General features: G+C 43.3%; 2 protein-coding genes across 4 annotated transcripts in view; one reads left to right on the plus strand and one right to left on the minus strand.

Annotated features, from left to right (window-relative positions):
• LOC126521975 (plexin-B-like) overlaps positions 1-12,088 on the plus strand; it is a 140,977-nt gene extending 128,889 nt beyond the window's left edge. The window contains exons 21-32 of one of the 3 annotated variants that reach the window (XM_050170734.2): positions 670-846; positions 1,268-1,511; positions 2,430-2,581; positions 3,195-3,388; positions 3,662-3,950; positions 4,580-4,733; positions 5,444-5,608; positions 6,559-6,728; positions 7,351-7,511; positions 7,790-8,078; positions 8,704-8,778; positions 9,465-12,088. In XM_050170734.2, the coding sequence (XP_050026691.1) occupies positions 670-846; positions 1,268-1,511; positions 2,430-2,581; positions 3,195-3,388; positions 3,662-3,950; positions 4,580-4,733; positions 5,444-5,608; positions 6,559-6,728; positions 7,351-7,511; positions 7,790-8,078; positions 8,704-8,778; positions 9,465-9,572 (2,178 nt within the window). In that variant the 3' untranslated portion in view covers positions 9,573-12,088. The remainder of the gene's footprint in view (positions 1-669; positions 847-1,267; positions 1,512-2,429; positions 2,582-3,194; positions 3,389-3,661; positions 3,951-4,579; positions 4,734-5,443; positions 5,609-6,558; positions 6,729-7,350; positions 7,512-7,789; positions 8,079-8,703; positions 8,779-9,464) is intronic. The other 2 variants (XM_050170737.2, XM_050170735.2) reach the window with 2 other exon arrangements.
• Positions 12,089-15,236: 3,148 nt separating this feature from the next.
• LOC129382311 (uncharacterized) lies at positions 15,237-18,014 on the minus strand. Its single transcript, XM_055066103.1, has 3 exons — positions 17,875-18,014; positions 16,675-16,782; positions 15,237-15,577 (listed from the first exon to the last, which is right to left on the minus strand). Exons 1-3 carry the CDS (start codon positions 17,953-17,955, stop codon positions 15,290-15,292), a joined length of 477 nt encoding a protein of 158 aa, XP_054922078.1. The 5' UTR covers positions 17,956-18,014; the 3' UTR covers positions 15,237-15,289.
• Positions 18,015-18,505: the final 491 nt, after the last annotated feature.

The raw sequence follows: 18,505 nt of genomic DNA on the forward strand, positions 1-18,505 counted from the left end.
CTAGACATTCACCGATATTTAACTTGGGCTGACTCAATGGTCACAGCCACGTTTTCTTTGAACACAAAGTTGGCTGGGCGATAACATAAACCACCAGAAAATGTGCTGGGTTTTATGCAGAAAATAGTTTACTTAAGGCTTGTTCAAGCTAAGCTGACAGGATTTTGTCAGTAAAGTTTTGTCGGCCACCTATGGCCTTTTTCTGCTAAGCATGGCGCCATGGGTTCAATTGCCTGCCACAGCAGCTGCATTCTGATGGTGTATTCTGCTTTGAGTGCATGTTAAAGAATCGCAGTACGTCAATATCAATCTGAAGCTTTTCACTACAGTATCACTCATAGCCAGCTTCCTTTCTGTGCAATGTTAAATCCTGTCAATAAATCTGCCAAGTGCACATAATTTGGTGCTGAAACAAAGTGGTTTTATGGCATGTTCTGTTTGTTCACCCTGTACTGAACTTCTCTGATGTTGGTTATTGTGACCAAGCCCATCTGAGCACTTAGGCAAAAATGAATTGCAAGTTGCAATAAAGCTTTAGGTTTGGCAGTTATTTGCAGTTAATAATTTCCCTCCTAGCTTCTCGCCAGCTAGTGCTGCTTTGCTATTTCTTAATTCAATATGGTGTTTTGTTGATATTGTGAGTCGTAAAATTTTTTTCGCACCTTACAGGGGAGCAACCTTCGCCTGGCAAGTACCGAATCAGAAGTAAATGTGACAATTGGAACACAGCCATGCAACATCACTTCTCTGGCTATGAATCAACTTCTTTGCTTGCCACCTGAAGTACAGCCTTCGGGCACAGATGAGTTGGGTCGTTGGACTGACAATGGACTTCCAATGGTTGTGGTAAGCATTTGTACTTATTTCATCATCAATGCCAAGCTAATTAAGTATTTCACAAGAAAAAGGTTTCCCGATAATGATCTCCAAATATTGCTGTCCTTTGTCAACCAAACCCGTCACACTTTGCTAGTTTAGACCGGAGAGTAACCTTCATCATTTGGTCAGATTAGTTATTAGACATTCCTAATTTAAACTATCGGGCATGTTTCTGGATTCTAACTTTTTTTGTGCTACCAGTTTACTTTATCACATCGATGTTGCTATGATTCCTTCCAGCACGTGATACCAGACAGTACTGGTTGTTCAGTTTAATCAGTCTGCATGAATGTTTGCTTAAATTTTGTTGGCTGTGTTATCGCCATTCCAAATATCCATCTGTGGAAGTTGTTACATATTGCTTGAGAAACTTCCTTGTGCCCTGCAGGTTCGTATTGGCAGCAACCTTCGTTATGAGGTGGGCTTCATGCGCTACGAAGTGGCGAAGACCTACAGCTTCCCACCAGAGGCTGTCGCCGGCCTTGCAGCAGGGGCATTGGCCGTGGTTCTTCTGAGTGCCGTGATCCTGCTCGTGCTGCGACACAAGAGCTCCCAGGCTGAGCGAGAGTACAAGCGCATCCAACTTCAAATGGACGACCTCGAGAAGAGTGTTCGGATTGAGTGCAAACAAGGTACTGACTGAGAAATGCAATCTGCTGCTGCATGGTGCAGAACCTCTGAGAGAGTGTTGCCATGTTCAGTGCAAGTTCTTAGGTTTTGGCACGGCATGTATCATCAAGTAGATGTTCAGGACAAGATGAAATAAGTTATGCAAAAATCTGCTTGGTTGAGGAAGTTTTACGAAAAGGAACATTTTTTACCCACTTGACAGTAGCACAATGCTACCAAAGAAATCTATACGGGTTTCTTGGAAGGAAAGTTTGGGTTCAACCTCTGGACCAGGATGAATTTTTCTTCAACTGTGAAGCTTTCTCTCTGTTCTCTTCGAGAAATTCGTATGGGTTTCCTTTGTAGCTTTGTGCTACTGTAGGGTGGATGGCACTTCTTTTTTTTACAGACAGGATGAAGTGCAGAGCCTCAAGCTTTTGACTTGTCTGAGTGTGTGTATGTAGTCTCAAGTAACAAAGTCTTTGTAATGCTGACTATTCTGTCGTTTAGGTTTACACATCTTTCAGAGCAGGCAGTTCCGATTAGAATCTCTCACTTGCGAAGCCTTTATTGTTTAATGGCATAGTCCTTGCAAGGCTGATGTACTGTTCTGTCTTCTAGGTTTACGTATTTGTGAGAGCAGGGACTTCAATCAGAATCTCCGACTTGCAAAACGTCGATTATTGGATGGGCTTTCTGGCTTAGCTAAGAACTCTGCTCCCAAGTCTGCCTTGTGTTCCTCACTCTGGGAATGGCGTAGCTTCCCAGCAGACGGCTCCAAATTCTGGGCTCCTCGGTAATCATGAACATTTGGGACATTTGTCGCTGTCATCATACTAGGTGCTTTCACAACGGCTTCACATCAAGTGCTCGTGCCAGCGAAAGATGCCAAATGTAGAGCAATGGAAGGTAATCGCATAATTTCACCTTTCTGCTTTCAGCCTTTGCAGAGCTCCAGACAGTTGTCACTGACCTAACCAATGATCTTCAGTCTGCTGGCATCCCAACGTTAGACCATCGGTCGTACATCATGAAGGTGTTCTTCCCTGGTGTCTACGAACACCCTCTACTTCAAGACAACAAGGTTTGTGCTGTATGTCACATTTACAACATGTTCTGCATTCACCGTAGAAACTGAATAAATTATTCATGAATGTTTTGCCAGTGTATAAATAATGTTGTCTAAAGTCTCCTTAACATAGCACACATTACTTACAGCAGCATTTTTGGTTTGTTTAATCTGCTTGATGCTTAACTTTTTTATTAAACTTTCCCACTTTGTGTCATTGTATCAAGAAGACCTGAATCAACAGTGCTGCCCACGATTGCTAAAACTTAACATTTCCTCTGATGTGCAACACAGTTTACTGAAATCACTTCAGCAATGCTAGAGAGCATTTATGTATTTCACATGTGCTATTTAAATGAAAAGTGCTCAAGGTAAAGCTGTCTCTTATTCCGTAAAGCTGTCTCTTATTGCTTACTTTAGTTACTAGCAGTTCTAATATGTTTCATTCAGTCTGGAATTGTAGGTAGCCAACTTCGTGCTTTTTAGAGGGGTAAGCAATAGGCATGAGGAAGGTCGTCTGATGTTTTTGCCTTAAGAGGCTTCATTAAACTTCCAGGATTATTACTGTCCTTGCCATTAGGCTCCTAAAGCTGTACTTCTCCACAGCCATAATAAACACTGCCTTGTCTTCTTTCAGGTCAAGAACAATGGCATCTACAACAACTATGAAGTGGCAATGTCCCAGTTCGAGCAGTTGATTCTGAACAAGAGCTTCCTCGTGACCTTCATCAACACTTTGGAGAGCCAGAAGTCGTTCACCATTCGTGACAGAGTGAACGTGGCCTCTCTGCTGATGATTGTCTTCATGGGGAGGCTGGAGTATGGAACTGAGTGAGTTGACAGTTTTTATCATAAAGAGGCACTGCATGCATGGAGCTAAATGTCTGAAGTTGAAGGCTAAGACGAACTTGGGCACAGTAAAAGACAACAGACAAAACGCAACATACAGGACAGAGCAAGTGTCTTTTATTGCACTTAAGTTTGTCACAGCCTTCAAAAATTCATCAACTAGCTCAGTTGTCTTCATTAAATATGTTTGAAGTGATTTCTAGGTAACTGTCTGTAGTCAAACTATTGTGCTTTTTGTGCTGCCCCCCGCTGCAGTGTGCTGAGGACATTGCTACTCCAGTTGATCGAGAAGTCCGTGAGCAGCAAGCACCCGCAGCTAATGCTTCGGAGGACTGAGTCGGTTGTCGAGAAGATGCTGACCAATTGGCTGGCGCTGAGCATGTATGACTACCTGAGAGACTATGCGGGCAGCTCCCTGTTCCTCCTCTTTAGCGCCATCAAGCACCAAGTCGAGAAGGGCCCCGTGGATGCTGTCACGTACGATGCACGTTATTCCCTCTTCGAGGCACGGCTGCTGCGGGAGCAAATTGACTACGAAGTTGTGGTGAGTGTCCACATCAGAATCTGCGCTGCACTTTCCTGTGAGATTAGACAGCATCACAGTTGCACCGAATATCTGCAGATATCACGCTAGTAACTTCAGGTGGCTGAAAAAAGCCAAGCAAAAGCTAGTCAGAGTGTAGAAACCTTGGATCGCACACTACCACTCACCACATCTCGGTGCTTTCATGATTTTTGCCTTTCTTGTTTGCATCGAATCACATAATTGTAACATATCAGCATAGAACTACCAGTTCCCCTGCACTATTATAGCTGCTGTGTGCAATGCGACACCATCAACTACTTTCAGGTAGCTATCATTGGCTGGTTCGTGGCATGGAAAGCTAAGACAACGCAGCATCGCTGAATTGCCACATTGTATAAACCTATCCCTCTCACATAAACATTAGACAGGGCAGCTTAGTAGAGCTGAGAGTAAAGGAAGGTTATTGTACATTGCCTACCAATGCTACTGATCGCTTTTCTTGGAAGAGTTCTGGCTTCGAATCTATCTATCCATTTAAGAAAGGGGTAGTGAATTATTGTTAAGGGCGTGCATACCAAGTACAGCAATGTGTTTAAAAGTCTTGCTTTTCCATATTTTTTACGCCCATCATTTTGTTTTCTTTGCAGACCGTTCAGGTGATACAAGAGGACCAGGATGAGAAGATTCACTGCAGGGTCAATGACTGTGACACTATTAGCCAAGTGAAAAGCAAAATACTTGACACGCTGTACAAAAATACTCCTTTCTCTCTGAGGCCATCCATCCATGACGTCGATCTTGGTAAGTTTCTTGGATCCAAGATATTAACTATAAGGTTATGCAACATAAAGAATGTAAAGTATCCATTGTAAAGAATGTGAATGGCACATGACACTGTGGTATTGATAAATTAATATAAATTAATACTGAACTGTGAAAAAAAAAGAACATCGCATAAAAGAATGCAGTTTTAGTAGACTCGCTCACATATTAATTCTCATATGTAAGTCAACCAAACCTCAATACACCAAATACAGATATAACAAATTATCTTAATGTCGGATGTGACTTTGTTATGTAATAAGGTTCGACCATACAGCTCTAAAAATGAGATTGTAAATCAGTCTTCGTAAATATCGCAAGCAACATAGGATTCATCTCTTCTTTTCTTGCGGCCATTGCTTTTTTGTCTGACCTATAGTACAACAGCAAACGTGCACATCTTAAATAGGATGGTATCTAATAAGAGCAACGTTGCACCGCACTTTCTTTCCATGGTACCAAGCTGGATTTTTCTTGTGGTTAACCTCACTGCTCTCTCTCTCTCTCTCAACGAGGCATACACTATGCCTGGCAAGAACAAAGGCACTTGCTTAAAAATTGAAGAATTTGAATGGCTTTTGTTGATGTTTTATTGAAATTATGTCATTCCTCTTGCATGCACATATCTGTCTCTTGCACTTGTTTTGAGACAGCCGCTATACATTGGCCCTTCAATTGTTTTCTTGCAGAATGGCGAAATGGTAGGAGCGGTCATCTCATTTTGGCTGACGAAGACATGACTACAAAGACAGTCAATGGCTGGCGACAGATCAACACCTTGCGGCACTACAACGTTAAGGATTCTGCTGTCATGAGCCTAGTCATGAAGCAGAACGACAGCTTCAGCTCCAACTGTGAGTGCAATAAGGAAATGTACTTGCTCATGCAGTTTTTCAGAAGAGCAGCTTTTTTAACTGATGTTAAACATGTTTTGATCACTGACTTTAAAAGAGGTTGATCTCTGATAGCTGCTCTTGTTAACTTGCTGTAGTACTAGACTTTTATTCTTGGTCCAAGATCAAGCTTACATATACTATAGATAAAGTAATAGTACATGTAAATCGGTATTTCTCATGCTAGCTTTAAATGTGATATGCTTACCATACATCTCTGCGTTCCCCTGCATTACTACAGTGCACTCGAAAGTAGTCATTGCTGTCAAATAAGACGGTGCTATACATCTCTGTGCATCATTTGGACTTTTGGTCAATTGAAGATAACTCATCTGTCACCTTGGCTGGGCATATTTCCGAGGTTGAATTCATTTTGTTTGCTAAACTGAACCTGCTTGATCTGCTTGTGAGCGGCAATTTACTTTTAGCATTAATCAGTGGTGAGATCGTGTGTGTGCACGGAATCAGTAGGCATATCCTTTCATACCTGTTTGAGCAAAAAAGGAGTGAAAGTGTAACGAGATATACCTGGTTTTCACAACATGTGATTTTGCTTTGCGTAGTAGTTAAATTAGCTTAATTGATTAATATGCGCTCATGCTCTGTGATTTTTCTTGTTTGACACTGCGGACTGTCACCTTCTTTTGTTTACTGTGATTAGGAAGCACTCTACAGGTCCTTAGCCAAGTTTTCTTTCTTTGCCCCCCCTTTTTTTTAAATATGCTCATAGAGTTGTTGTATGTTCACCTGCCACTTAGCCCTGCTTGGCAAATCATGTCTTTTTCATAGCCTGTGTACCACTATTAACATTCGATTTACATAAAGGCTACTTTGCTGGCTTTTCTAAACATTGAATATGCCTGTCGTATCAGTTCCTCGTCTAAGCAAGTGTACCCCAACACTCATTGCAGGCAATGTCTCGCTGAACTCCATGTCTCCCATAGTGTCTCACTGCGAGCTTGAGCAAGGCATCAAGTACTGGCATCTAGTCAAGCCAGAGGACGAGACGATTGGCCAGCCAAAGGACATCTACCACAAGGCCATTCCTGAGATCTTCCTCACCAGGCTGCTTTCCACTAAGGCAAGAACTTGACAAACCACAATATGCATGCAATGAGCTCGATTCTATTTGCTTTTGCCATCTATCATGCCGAGAGATTAGGCCCAGCAATAGCGGCAGTGCTGCAGCATGCTAACCTCTTATGAAGGTTTATAACAACGAAAAAAATTCAAAAAGAAATAGATACATCCTTTCAAAATAAAACATCAGAGTTCATGATTATGCATAAAGTTCCTGATCCCACTTCATTTGAGTCAACCATACATAATTATGAAGGTTTCTTAATGCAAGCACTGTGCCATTATTATAGAGAGCAGTTATCTTGTATGATTCTGTTTGACTTGTGATGCGTCATGTGTTCAGAATTTGTGTTCGTTGCTTAATACCAGTGGCAAAATATGTACAACGTGGTGGATACCCAATGGAAGAACTGCACTTAACAGATCGTATTTGAGACCAAGTGCTTATCTAGGAATCTTAAGCATGTAAACAAGAATAATGAAAACTGAAATACTCTGCTTTTTGTTGCGCTGCTTGAAAGTTAGGAGAGAGACGGAACAAGTGCAGGTATTCTAAAGAATTGTTCCTTGCTTCAACTTTTCACATCATGAATGGTTTAACATGTCTCATATCTTTACTACAGGGCACTGTGGAGAAGTTTGTGGAAGACTTCTTCAAGACCATTTTGACTGTGAATGAAGCCCTGCCACCAGCCATCAAGTGGCTTTTTGACCTGCTCGATGAAGCTGCGCATAGACATGGCATCATTGACCCAGAGGTGCCCCATGCTTGGAAGAGTAATTGGTAAGTGAAAACATTGTTTGGGTTTATGTTTAGTTTGTGAAGATAGTCAAAGCATATCAAGTGAAAATATTCATTCAGGACATACTAGCTTACAGATTAGCTAGGCTTTAGGCATTTACGCTAAATTGCCTTCTGAAGGTTTTACAAGCAAAGAACAAATGAAAGAACAGATTATGTTAAGTATTTGCATTGACATTTGTGTCTGCGTATGCTTTCGAGTTTGCCTTTTCGTGTTACTGTTCTGATCCCAATTTTTTCGTTTTTCCTGAAACACACAGCCTGCCTCTACGCTTCTGGGTAAACTTCATCAAGAATCCTGACTTCATCCTGGACGTCCAGAAGAGCCCCATCGTTGACTCTTGCCTCTCAGTAATCGCCCAGACACTGATGGACGCTTGCTCTACCTCAGAGCACCGACTCGGCAAGGACTCACCGTCCAACAAGTTGCTCTTCGCACGCGACATCCCCAAGTACCGGCGCAAGGTGCTGGAATTCTACCAGGGTGTTGCCCTCCAGCCCAAGGTCACAGACCAAGAGATGTGCGCCGTCATGCAAGCACTCTCCCTAGTGAGTTCACATCTTGATTGTACATAAACGGCCTTCCTGAGTCCTATTCTTGGCAGTGGTGATGACAATATATACTACATAAACAACTTTGTACAATCCATACTTCTCTGTTGCTTGGCACTGTTAGGTGTGTAATGTGCACTTCTAGTTGACTAAATGAACTGATACCCCACTCACACAGGCCCTTTCATTCGCAGTCAAGCCCGATCAGGATCAAACTTCTCTATCACGATTGGCTCCCTTCTGCAGCTTGTGCAAAGGACCATTCGCAATTGAGAAATTCGATTCCGATGGAACTCTATCGCAAACAAAAGTGCCCCATGTGACTGCAGTATACGCGAAGAAAAGTTCTTTGCTAATCAGTGCTCTTCAAAGCTGGAAGCAGTGCCTTGGAATTCATCTTTCTACACTATAGTGAGATATCACATTATCGGACAACTGTGCTTCTTGAGCAATGCTGTCACTATATTAGTCAGTATTTCCTTGTTGGGCTTTCTTTGAAAGGAAGTGGCCATATTGTAGCAGTATGACTGTGCCTATCTTTATTGAAAATACAGCATGTATGAATTTTTAATCATTGTCTCACAGTGTGTTTTGTTGCTTTTTCTTCCCTCTCTATCATCAGGCACATTCCTCCGAATTCGAGCCTTCCGGTGCTGTCAAAGAGCTCTATGTGTATGCTGCAAAATACAGAGAGCAGGTGAGCCACTTTCTCACTTGCTCTTTGGAGATGATCGTGGGAGTTAAAGTAGAAGTAGTGGTTATTTTATGTACTGTACAGAACATGGCAGAACACGAGAAATAACGAAAACCATCCTTTAGGAAGCTCAACAAAGCTCTCACCACCAACTTGAACCAGAATCAGCATCAAGTTACAAACGATGCAATCAATATATGATGTGGCAAAACAATGTGCAATCTACATATAATACTGAATGTGTAAGACATTACCACATTTGAAACAGCTACGCCAAAGACAATTTACAGTGAATATCGGAGACAGATGTAGTAATTGTATTCCTGTATACCCAATGTACGAATGCTATACTTTGCATTCTTGTTCAATCACTGAAAGCTGCACAACACAATGTTGTAGGGCAATGTCTATAACCAAAATCATCTATCCAGCATGTTTCAAAGGTGCACGGTATATACAAGGTCAACTGTAAATTCATCACCAGTATACAGTAAAATATATACAGTAAAATACATGGGGAGATGTAACTGTGCTATGACTGCACTCTGGATTCACGACAAGCTGCAAAGGATCTTTTGTTTAATTTCATTCTTGTGACATGTTCGTTCATAATGCCCGATGGGCCCATTCCGTGAAAATTGCACATTCTGAGCCTTCCGTCTGTTGTTTTTTTGTTTCACCATACTCAGGTTCTCATGGGGCTTGAAGGTGATTTGCACTGCCGGAAGCTACATTTGTCCCACAAGCTACTAAATGTGGCGTGCACCCTTGAAGGTGAACAGACTTCAATGTGTTGATAGCGACCGACACCTGCTCTATGCAACGAACGCAAGCAGAATACGAAGCAGCTTGTAAGGAAGCCAGCTACGACTACAGAACTCTGCGTGTGTCGGACGCATCAACAGTGTGTGTGTGCGCGTGTGTGTGGGTATGTGCGTCCGTGTCGTTTCTGCGTGTGTGCCCAAAACTTTCTTCACATTTATTTATGAGCTGCGAGAAGAAAAGAGAGAAAGAGAGACTGTTTTTCCTAGAGCACACAAGAGGATTCTCCCCCTCCGCCTCTTCCATCTTCGAGTCATGAGAAGAACGAGAGGATAGATTGACCAAACGCACAGGGACAGAGATCACACTTAACAACAAAAAAATTTCGGTTCGGAAGCAGGGTGTTCTTTGGTGCTGTGCAGCACGCCGCGTCGTCTGCAAGCACCGTTCTATTTATAACTACATGTGCCTCTGTGGAAAAGAAAGACACTATGGACCACTGAATGTGTGCTGCCACCTCGTGTTGTCATCTTGCTGCAAGGAGTTGGCAATCGGGGGGGAATGACGATCTTGTCGGGGAGGGTGAAATACGGGGCAAGGTGCACGGTGAACACCGTGCGCACGCTGTACTTGTCGAAGCTATTTTTAAATGTGCGAACCCCATTTTACTCGTCGCAATTGAGGGCGGCGCGGGCTGCCGCAGTTGTTGTTCATCACACCCGTTTTTGTACATTTTGTATAGTAGCGCCATTTTTTGAATAGTTTGTTTGCGTGCTGAGAAGTGCCAGCCACGCGGAGAGCATGCTTGATCATTGTTTGAGACTGCCAGCATTGCCCATTCTAAGTCACACTTCAACTTTTCTTAGTTCCCTTTATTTTTTCAAGAATGTGTGTTTTGATAATCCTGCAGCAATGCTCTCAATCGTTGGCATGCGGATCCAGCGAGGGCAGTCTGCTCCATTCCCGAGTGTCACACACAATTGGGCAGCCTCAAATTTATTGAGCAGTTCTTTAAAAAACCAGTTGTAAAGGTGTGTTAATATATATACACGGTACCTGTTTATGGCATTACGTATCAGAGGCAAGAACTATGACTGCCCATAATCGCAGACTTCAGTGCATTAGCATTTTATGATTATGCGCTTCGCGTCCATGAGCAGACTGTCTTAAAGCCTTCCCAACAATTGGGTTTTGTGGTACAGAAATTATTTCTTGCTTTGAAAAGGAAAAAATATATATATATCTGCCACTTTCACATGTGTTGTTTAAACTATCCTGAAATTTAAGGTCACATTTTTTCTGCAGATTTTTTTTTCTGCTGGGAGTTCTCCGTGTAAATAAATGTGCTGCAGTGGTTGAATATATGAAAGGTGCTGAAGCTGTTTGTGAAACAACACTGCTGTGAAAAAATAATACCTATGTTTTCTTGGGAAAAAAAACTGCGACACCTTGTGGAATAGTTGTTTTGTGTCAGTACATGTTTTGCCTGTGATACACCGATCTCGCGTAACATATTTGGAGAAAAAAATCTGCATTGGAACCTCGTTGCTTTCCTAATTATGCCATTGTTATTCTCTGCTATAGTTTTGACCTCTCTTGAGTTCAGTCACTGTCATTCTTACACTCTTGGAAGAAAAATTGTCAAGCTGCGCTGGCTTGGGTTATGATGCTCGTGTAGAAAGGTCAAATGTACTGCAGGACCTGTGGTCAAAGACAGATCTAACTTATAATTTATACGTTTAATGCTATTTGTTGTTTCGTAATAGCTGGATACTAGTAGTACCATGTTTCTGTAAGGTTACTATTAAAATTAGTTTCTGGCTTGACCACTAGTGACAGGGGTGGCTAGACAAACATATTCAAACAACCACAAAAGAGTTCCCCATATTGTTTGAGAGCCATAGTAAAAGACATGGAAGTTTCAGGCTGTAATGCCACAGGCTGCCTTTTGTGTACTTGTTCTCCTTGTTAAAGAACACAGGTCGACTTTCCCAGAATGACAGGCGTGCATTTTTTATAGTACAGTCAAGTGAGTGACTGCCTTATGTAATGTAAAGAAGAGTTGTCTGTGGCATACAGTTCATAGTCTGGTCACCCCTGACTTAAATCTTCATAGATTCATGGTTCTACATTAGGTGATTTCAGTTTTTGTACATATTTCTGCTTTGAGCGCATTAACGAGGTTTCGGTGCAGATTGTCGAAAATCAACTTGGTTGAATGGCGAGAAGGTAGTTATTTGCATGAGACAAGAAAGAAACTCTTCAGGTTATATCTAAAGGTGTGCGTTCAGCAGTTACAGTATATGGCACTGGGAGCCACCGTGGCGTTGTTTCTGTCATAGCTGTCAAGCAAAGCAGGCTTCTGCACTGTTCGCCAATTTGATTGAGGAATCAACAGCTGGTCCAACTACCTACGGTCATATTTTTGATACTGGCCCCCCTCGCCGTGAAGCTAATGAGAGACACGATGCAAAAGTGCCGTGCAGCTGAAGCGCTTTGTCGTGTAGCATGTTTCTGTGCTCTGCCAATAAAGAGAAATGCAGGTTCATAACTTGTTCTTCTTTCTTTCTCTCTCCCTCTCTCCTTTTTACTTTGTTAAATAGTCATTCAGGAGCACACATTGCCTTTTGTCACTTTGCTGCAGTCGTCACAGCTCAAACGTATGCAGTTCAAGCTCGGAACTTAACTTACACATGTACTATCAACATGGAATGTTTACGCAGTGCTGCATCTGCAAAAATAAATAAATGAATAATAATAACAATATATTTATGCATCCAGCAATTCAGACTTGCAATCTGTAGCAACATATACAATCAGTCTACAGTGTTTCAGTTCTTCATTACCAGCAAACAAACTGCTCTGGAAACCTTTTTTGAAGAACCTGTGTTTCATAAACTTCCGATGCTGTTAGTACGTCAGCAATATAGGAATCCTGCAGAAGGTAATTTGTTCACACAAAAAGATACCTTATTTAATATGTGGCACTAAAGATTTTGTTTCTCACAAAACACAAGTAAACTTATCACTTTTTAGCATAACCCCTGTTCTGTGCTGCTGCTTTCATGTTTAGTATACAAAAAAAAACTACTGTTAATTCAACTTCAATTAATTTGCCTTTTCGGTTAAGCGTCCGCGCATTTCCATACATTGGCAGTAGGAAAATACCAAACAACAACAATAAATTTTTCGGCCTTCAGGAGCATCCTCAAGTTCACCTGACATCACTGACTGCACAGGGCACGTTCATTTATTCATTCGTTTCTGAAAGTGCCTATGAACAGTTGGAAACCTTGAAAGAATTCTCCTAGCAGCAGCAACTTCATAATTAATAAACGAGCTAACAATTGTTGCTAAATTAAGAAGCTCCACTCAGCACGAAATGATCTTGCTTTCTGTTGCTACTTTTGCTGTGGCTCTTCAAGCGTTGCTGTAAGATGAAGCTCTTTTTCGGGAGCTCCTATAGGTATAAATGGAAACGAGAAATCGTCTTGCTCGACATCCAGCTGCACCGAATTTGATAACGATTTGATGCATTTAAAGGGAAGAAAGTTAAAATCTATACTGACTGCATAGCATGCAGGAATCCGGTTGACAAATACTCAACAAATAATGTAAATGAAAAGAAAGTGCAAGTGCAAGGTTTTCAATTGTGTAACTAATAAATAAGTCTATCATAAATCTATAAACTTTACCTATAGCAATTAAGACATCTCAAGTGGACAAAATTGATGTATTATACAGGGCTCTCAAATACACTACAAATTTATTTGTGAGTAGGACTTCTACAAGACCCTCGTAACTGTTGTAACAATCTCACGTAGGCGTAAACTCGTATATGAAATTTTGTTCCGCTTTAGATGCTGTAACAGATGCAGTTTACAGAACTGTGATGGCTGCTTTTCGTGCAGAGGTACAGATTTGTAGACTTCGTGTTTCAATTAATTTTTAGAAACTTACCAATTTTCGGCAACAGTCGTAAAAATGTGAGATAAATTAAAATTATACATCCTACAATTGCTAGAACTTTCTCCCTCAAATGCAACAAATTTCATTCAAACCGCGGTACAGTGGTTGTCTCATCATGAGAACTGCTTTTTACATGTAGTTGGCCCCGAGCTAAAGCTTCACATAAAGGGACACTGCTAAGTCAAGCTGCAGTAACACACATCTCGAGTACCACAATCTTTAGTCGTACCGTGAGCGGAGTCTTGGTGAGCCAGAACGGGCTTAACGATCTTGAAGTATCCGTACTAATGATAGATCCTCGTGACAGCTCACCTCGGCTGACAGCTCACCTCGGCTCGCAAAAAGGAGGATTACAGCATGCTATCAGACTCGGCTATCAGACCCTTTTATCAGCATGCTACCGAACTCTTTTAACAAAAACAGCCCGAACATACGGAAGCCACATCGTTCAATGTCGAAAATGCCCCCAAATCCGTGAGCATTATTGAAGGGATATACCGACACAAAAGTATTGTATCCTTTTTTTTTCTTCTTCTTTTGGTTTGTGAGGTAGTGCCAGACCTCGTAACTACAGTGTCGTGCCAGAAATCTTTGAACGCGCCAACAATTACCACGAATCATATCCTCTTTTAAGGTGACCATTTCAAAAAGCGCGTCAAATGGTGCGCGGCTTCTTGGCCCGGCCGTAGGGTTTGCTTACAAATAAACTTTGCGCGTCAAGGAAACTAGAGATAGTACGTGGTCCCAAACCGCTGACGCATGGCCCGGCCAGTCTCCTCCAGTAGTCGCAAAGTCGTACACGGCTCAAGCCTCATTATAACGAAAGAGGATATAACGAAGGGAGTGAAATTCGCCCTAGAATACGTATAGATGTGTGTACTTATAATACCTTGCTTTCAAGAATAAAATTGTCCTACCCATGGATATAGCGAACTAGATTGATCCGCGAAACAAAAAGAAAAACATCAGTGGAGATTCACCGGTAAATGCGAGAGAAATGCCTTAGCCTCTTAGTTCCTGGATTCACCACTGAAACCGCGTTTCCCATATTGCATTGGTATATATATATATATATATATATATATATATATATATATATATATATATATATATATATATATATATACCGATGATTTCTTTTGCTGTTTTATTAAAATTTCATGGCCTCAAATGCAGGCCTCGAAATCTCCTTCTTCTATGCATGTTTAATGTTGAGCACCCAATTGGGCATAGATTGCAACAAATGCCAGTAATGGATATAACGAGGTATCGGATATAACGAAGTTAGGCTGCTCCTTTCACTTCGCTATAACGAGGTTTTGGTGTAAACCATTCTTTGCTCTCTCATTCTGCGCTTCCCCGCATTCCTCACGGGATATTAATTGGTGCCCTGCTGTCGTTGTTGCTGTTGTTGTAGCCTGTGACACGTGTGGCTCCTACCCACGATGGGGGATTGGCCAAGAAATGGGTGGATTATTCACATCTGTCAGAACGCGCAGCGCCCTTCGTCTTTCTCACCATCTTTCTCCTATTATCCCGTCGTCTTAAGCCTTCGACAAGGCGATCACAATGCGGCTTCGACTACTGCACCAACCCATGCATCAGTGGCATCACCGAATACCGCGCGACTCGGAAGTCGGAATACGCAACTGTCGCGCGACGGCCGCTTCCTGAAGCGACGACGAGTGGTGCGCACGGCGGGCAAAATTACAAGACCGGTCCTCCAATAATTGTGTTTCTATTATCTAGAAATGCGTTTATGTGGACGGATAAAAACGTCTAACTAGTCTACGTTGAGCACGAACATAATGGCTTGATCCGTGTCGTTGATCCGCGCGTTGGCGGCGTCCGTCCAGGCACCCGGATCATCGTGCGTCGTGGTGGAGTTGTGATTTGGTCCTGCGTCCAGCTTGTTGGATGCCAGGGAGAGCGCCTGCCCGTGGCCGCGCATGTGTCCAATGGCAAGCGCGATGAGCGCCCCCACCACGGTCGCCACGAAGCCGGCCAGGGCGAGGGAAGTCCAGCTGCACTCCAGGACTGGCTTGCGCGCGGAGCGCTGGTCGTTCGACGACTTGAGGCCATACATAGGAAGGGGGAAAACAAAAGAAAGACGCTTTGGTGTGAACGGAAGCAAGAGACGATTTCGTCAGCGACACATATCCTTGTCGAAGGGAGCTGTGTGGCTAATAAGGCCCTCGTGTCAAGCACAGTGTGCAAGAAACTTATGTACGCCATCTTAGTCGAAAGTTTCAAAGCCGCTCCGTCGCACGACCAGACCAGAGTTCAGGATAGGAATCGATTGTCGTGCAGTCCTAGCTCTGGAGTCAAAGAGATCGAGAGGGGCCAGCGCTTTTTACTCTCCTTCGCACATTGACTTTGGAACGTTATGGTTAAGGAGCTCACGATTTGTAGACCGCTCAATGCGTAGAACATGATAGGCTTGAGGAACTTGGACAGGTGTATATGACAAATTGACAATATATAAAAGGTCGAAGTAACGAGCGACGGTAAAAATAAATTTCGAAGTAGTGTGTAAAGTCCTTTTCTTCCTTCCTGTTGAAGCGGCGACTTAAGCAGCATGAGGCGAAGCGAGCTAACATGTTTAAAGGCTGTTTCAGTGTGATACGACACGAGACAAGCGGTAGTGAACATCGCTTCAGGTACGGATGGAGCGTCGGCCACCAATAGATAAAAAATAAATTTAACTAAAACAATTTCACGCTTAGGAAGCAGTACGTGGGCGTCGAATTAACCAAGACGATATGCTTTTAAGTTCGAACTAAACGAGTTTTAATTCCGCAGCAATGTAAGTTTTCCGCCCAAACATTCCAGTGCGTTCAATTAAGCGAGAGGTCGAATTAACCGATATAAAATTAATGGGTGTCGACAGCGTGTATGTGTGTGCCTTTACGTATAAACCGGAATATAGGTCGATATTTTTTCCAGAAAAGAAAGCCGAAGTCGCTCTTCGTCTTATTCATATAACGGTCTTTAGCGCATTGTGAGTCGCCGTCTGGCCAAGTCAAGTTTAGGTCGACCTACATATAATTACAGGGCGACCTATATTCCGGTTTATACGGTCAGTCGGCTCCTGCGGCTTTGCAGCCAACTGCTCATGATGATCAACGGAAGGAATATACGGAGATATTAATCTAGTGCGGTGCTTACCTCGTCAGTGCTGGTGTAGTGGGTGATTTGGGAGAGGTGAAAGGTGTGGTCAGTGCGGTCCGCTTGAGGAGCATCTGAGCTTTCGTCTGCCCGAGGCGGTGGCTCGACCTGCGCAAGTACCGTGGACGCTTGGTGTACGTGATAAACAACCGCTGTCGTAGCTACACATAAATTACAATCTTTGAGTCAAAAGTGTAGTTGCACGCCAAACCAACTGTTCCGTATAATTAAGCCGCGATTACAGCGCGTGGCCATCCATGGTACGAAATACAGATGCATCGCATATATGTTCACGTTCGTGTGTCACGTATTCGAACATGGATTCTACGTACGTTGCCTTTACAATGTACATGCTTGCATCCCAGTGTGCAACCTTCTTTCGCGATACATCCCTTGCCAGCACACGCTGCGCCTTACAGGGCGCGTCTACGGAACACACCGGCCCTACGCATGCAGCTTTGAAGAGTATGGGTCGTTCCTCAAGATGAACTGACTCCCTGCTACTCTCTTCTCAGAACAGTTGAGTGTTCTGATGGTGTATGGTCGGCGGGATCTTCTGCCTGAACCATGAACCATGCGGTTCCAGGGTAGCTGTAGCCTCTGGGGGGAAGAAAAAAAGGGAGTTGGGGGTGGGGAGGGGAAGCTTATTGCTGCACGTTTAGTATTGTCAAGGTTGAAGTTCCTCGGGGGAAGCCTTCCCCCCACCCTGGATCTCGTCATCTGTACCCCTCCTCCCTCTTAACAAGCTTATCTTTAAACCAATCCCTACTGTTGTCTCAAGGCAAGAGTAACAACATAAAAACATTTGTCAATTGCTCAACACCTTTCTCAAAATAGCGAACAGCAGTCATGACCACAGTCGAAATTTGTCCACTGCAGGACGGAAGGTCAGCGATCTCCAACTCCGTATTGCGTTAGCCTAATCCATGTATAGTGTCGTTGAGCGGAAATACGGGCAGGAAGAAAAGGAGTGGAAAGGCCAGACGCTCACTGACAATTGAAGTTTAATTAAAGGTTTTCCAGGAAGGGGAGGGCCGCACATGCGCGCTTAGGAGGCTGATACAAAGCTCATTCATAATCACATACAAGAACTGTAAAAAACGCTAACGCTCAAGGATATATTCCCTCATGTACCCGCAAATTTCTAATCCCATCACACCGCCCTATTAGGGGCAGGTCGTCCTCGCCTGCGCATCTTACGTGCTTGTCGTCGGGACCTCGCGTGTGTGACGCATCGCCACCGACGCTGCTTCCTTCGCCATCTTTCAGCTTCGTGCTCATAGCACTGGTGGGCCACGGCGACGCAAAGGATTGACGTCCTGACGTGATTCTTGTTTCTTGTCCTTCTCGCTCGGATCCTGGGCGATGCAGCGCGAGTTCGCGTGGGCCGATTCGTCTTCTTCTTCTCTAATTACTGGTGGAACAAGGTATGTGTCAGGCTGGAGCCAACGCTTCAGCAAGGGTGAAGGGGGGGGGGGGGGGGGGGGGGAATGTAATACGAGAAATGTGAAGCGGTTGGCCTGGGTAACGCACAGTCTAGTGTATAAAAGTCAAGAGACCGCAGCATCAGCCAAGAACACAAATTTCTTCTAGCAAAGCCGCAACATGGTATCATACTAATACATTACGCTACTCGAACAGTGCCGCGCGTAGGCTGTGCAACTTGATTTTAGCCTGCATGCCTAAACAGTGAAGAAACCATTTCTTTTTTTCGCGACATCTGTGGTCTTCGGAATTTTGCTCACGACTGTGCATGCCGCTAACCTGCTACTTCGCTCGGGGGAAGGATCTTGGCGCAACGACCGAGACATGATATGAAAATGAAAGGGGA

The sequence above is a fragment of the Dermacentor andersoni genome, chromosome 6 (genome assembly GCF_023375885.2).
Source record: "Dermacentor andersoni chromosome 6, qqDerAnde1_hic_scaffold, whole genome shotgun sequence".
NCBI classification, from domain to species: domain Eukaryota; kingdom Metazoa; phylum Arthropoda; class Arachnida; order Ixodida; family Ixodidae; genus Dermacentor; species Dermacentor andersoni.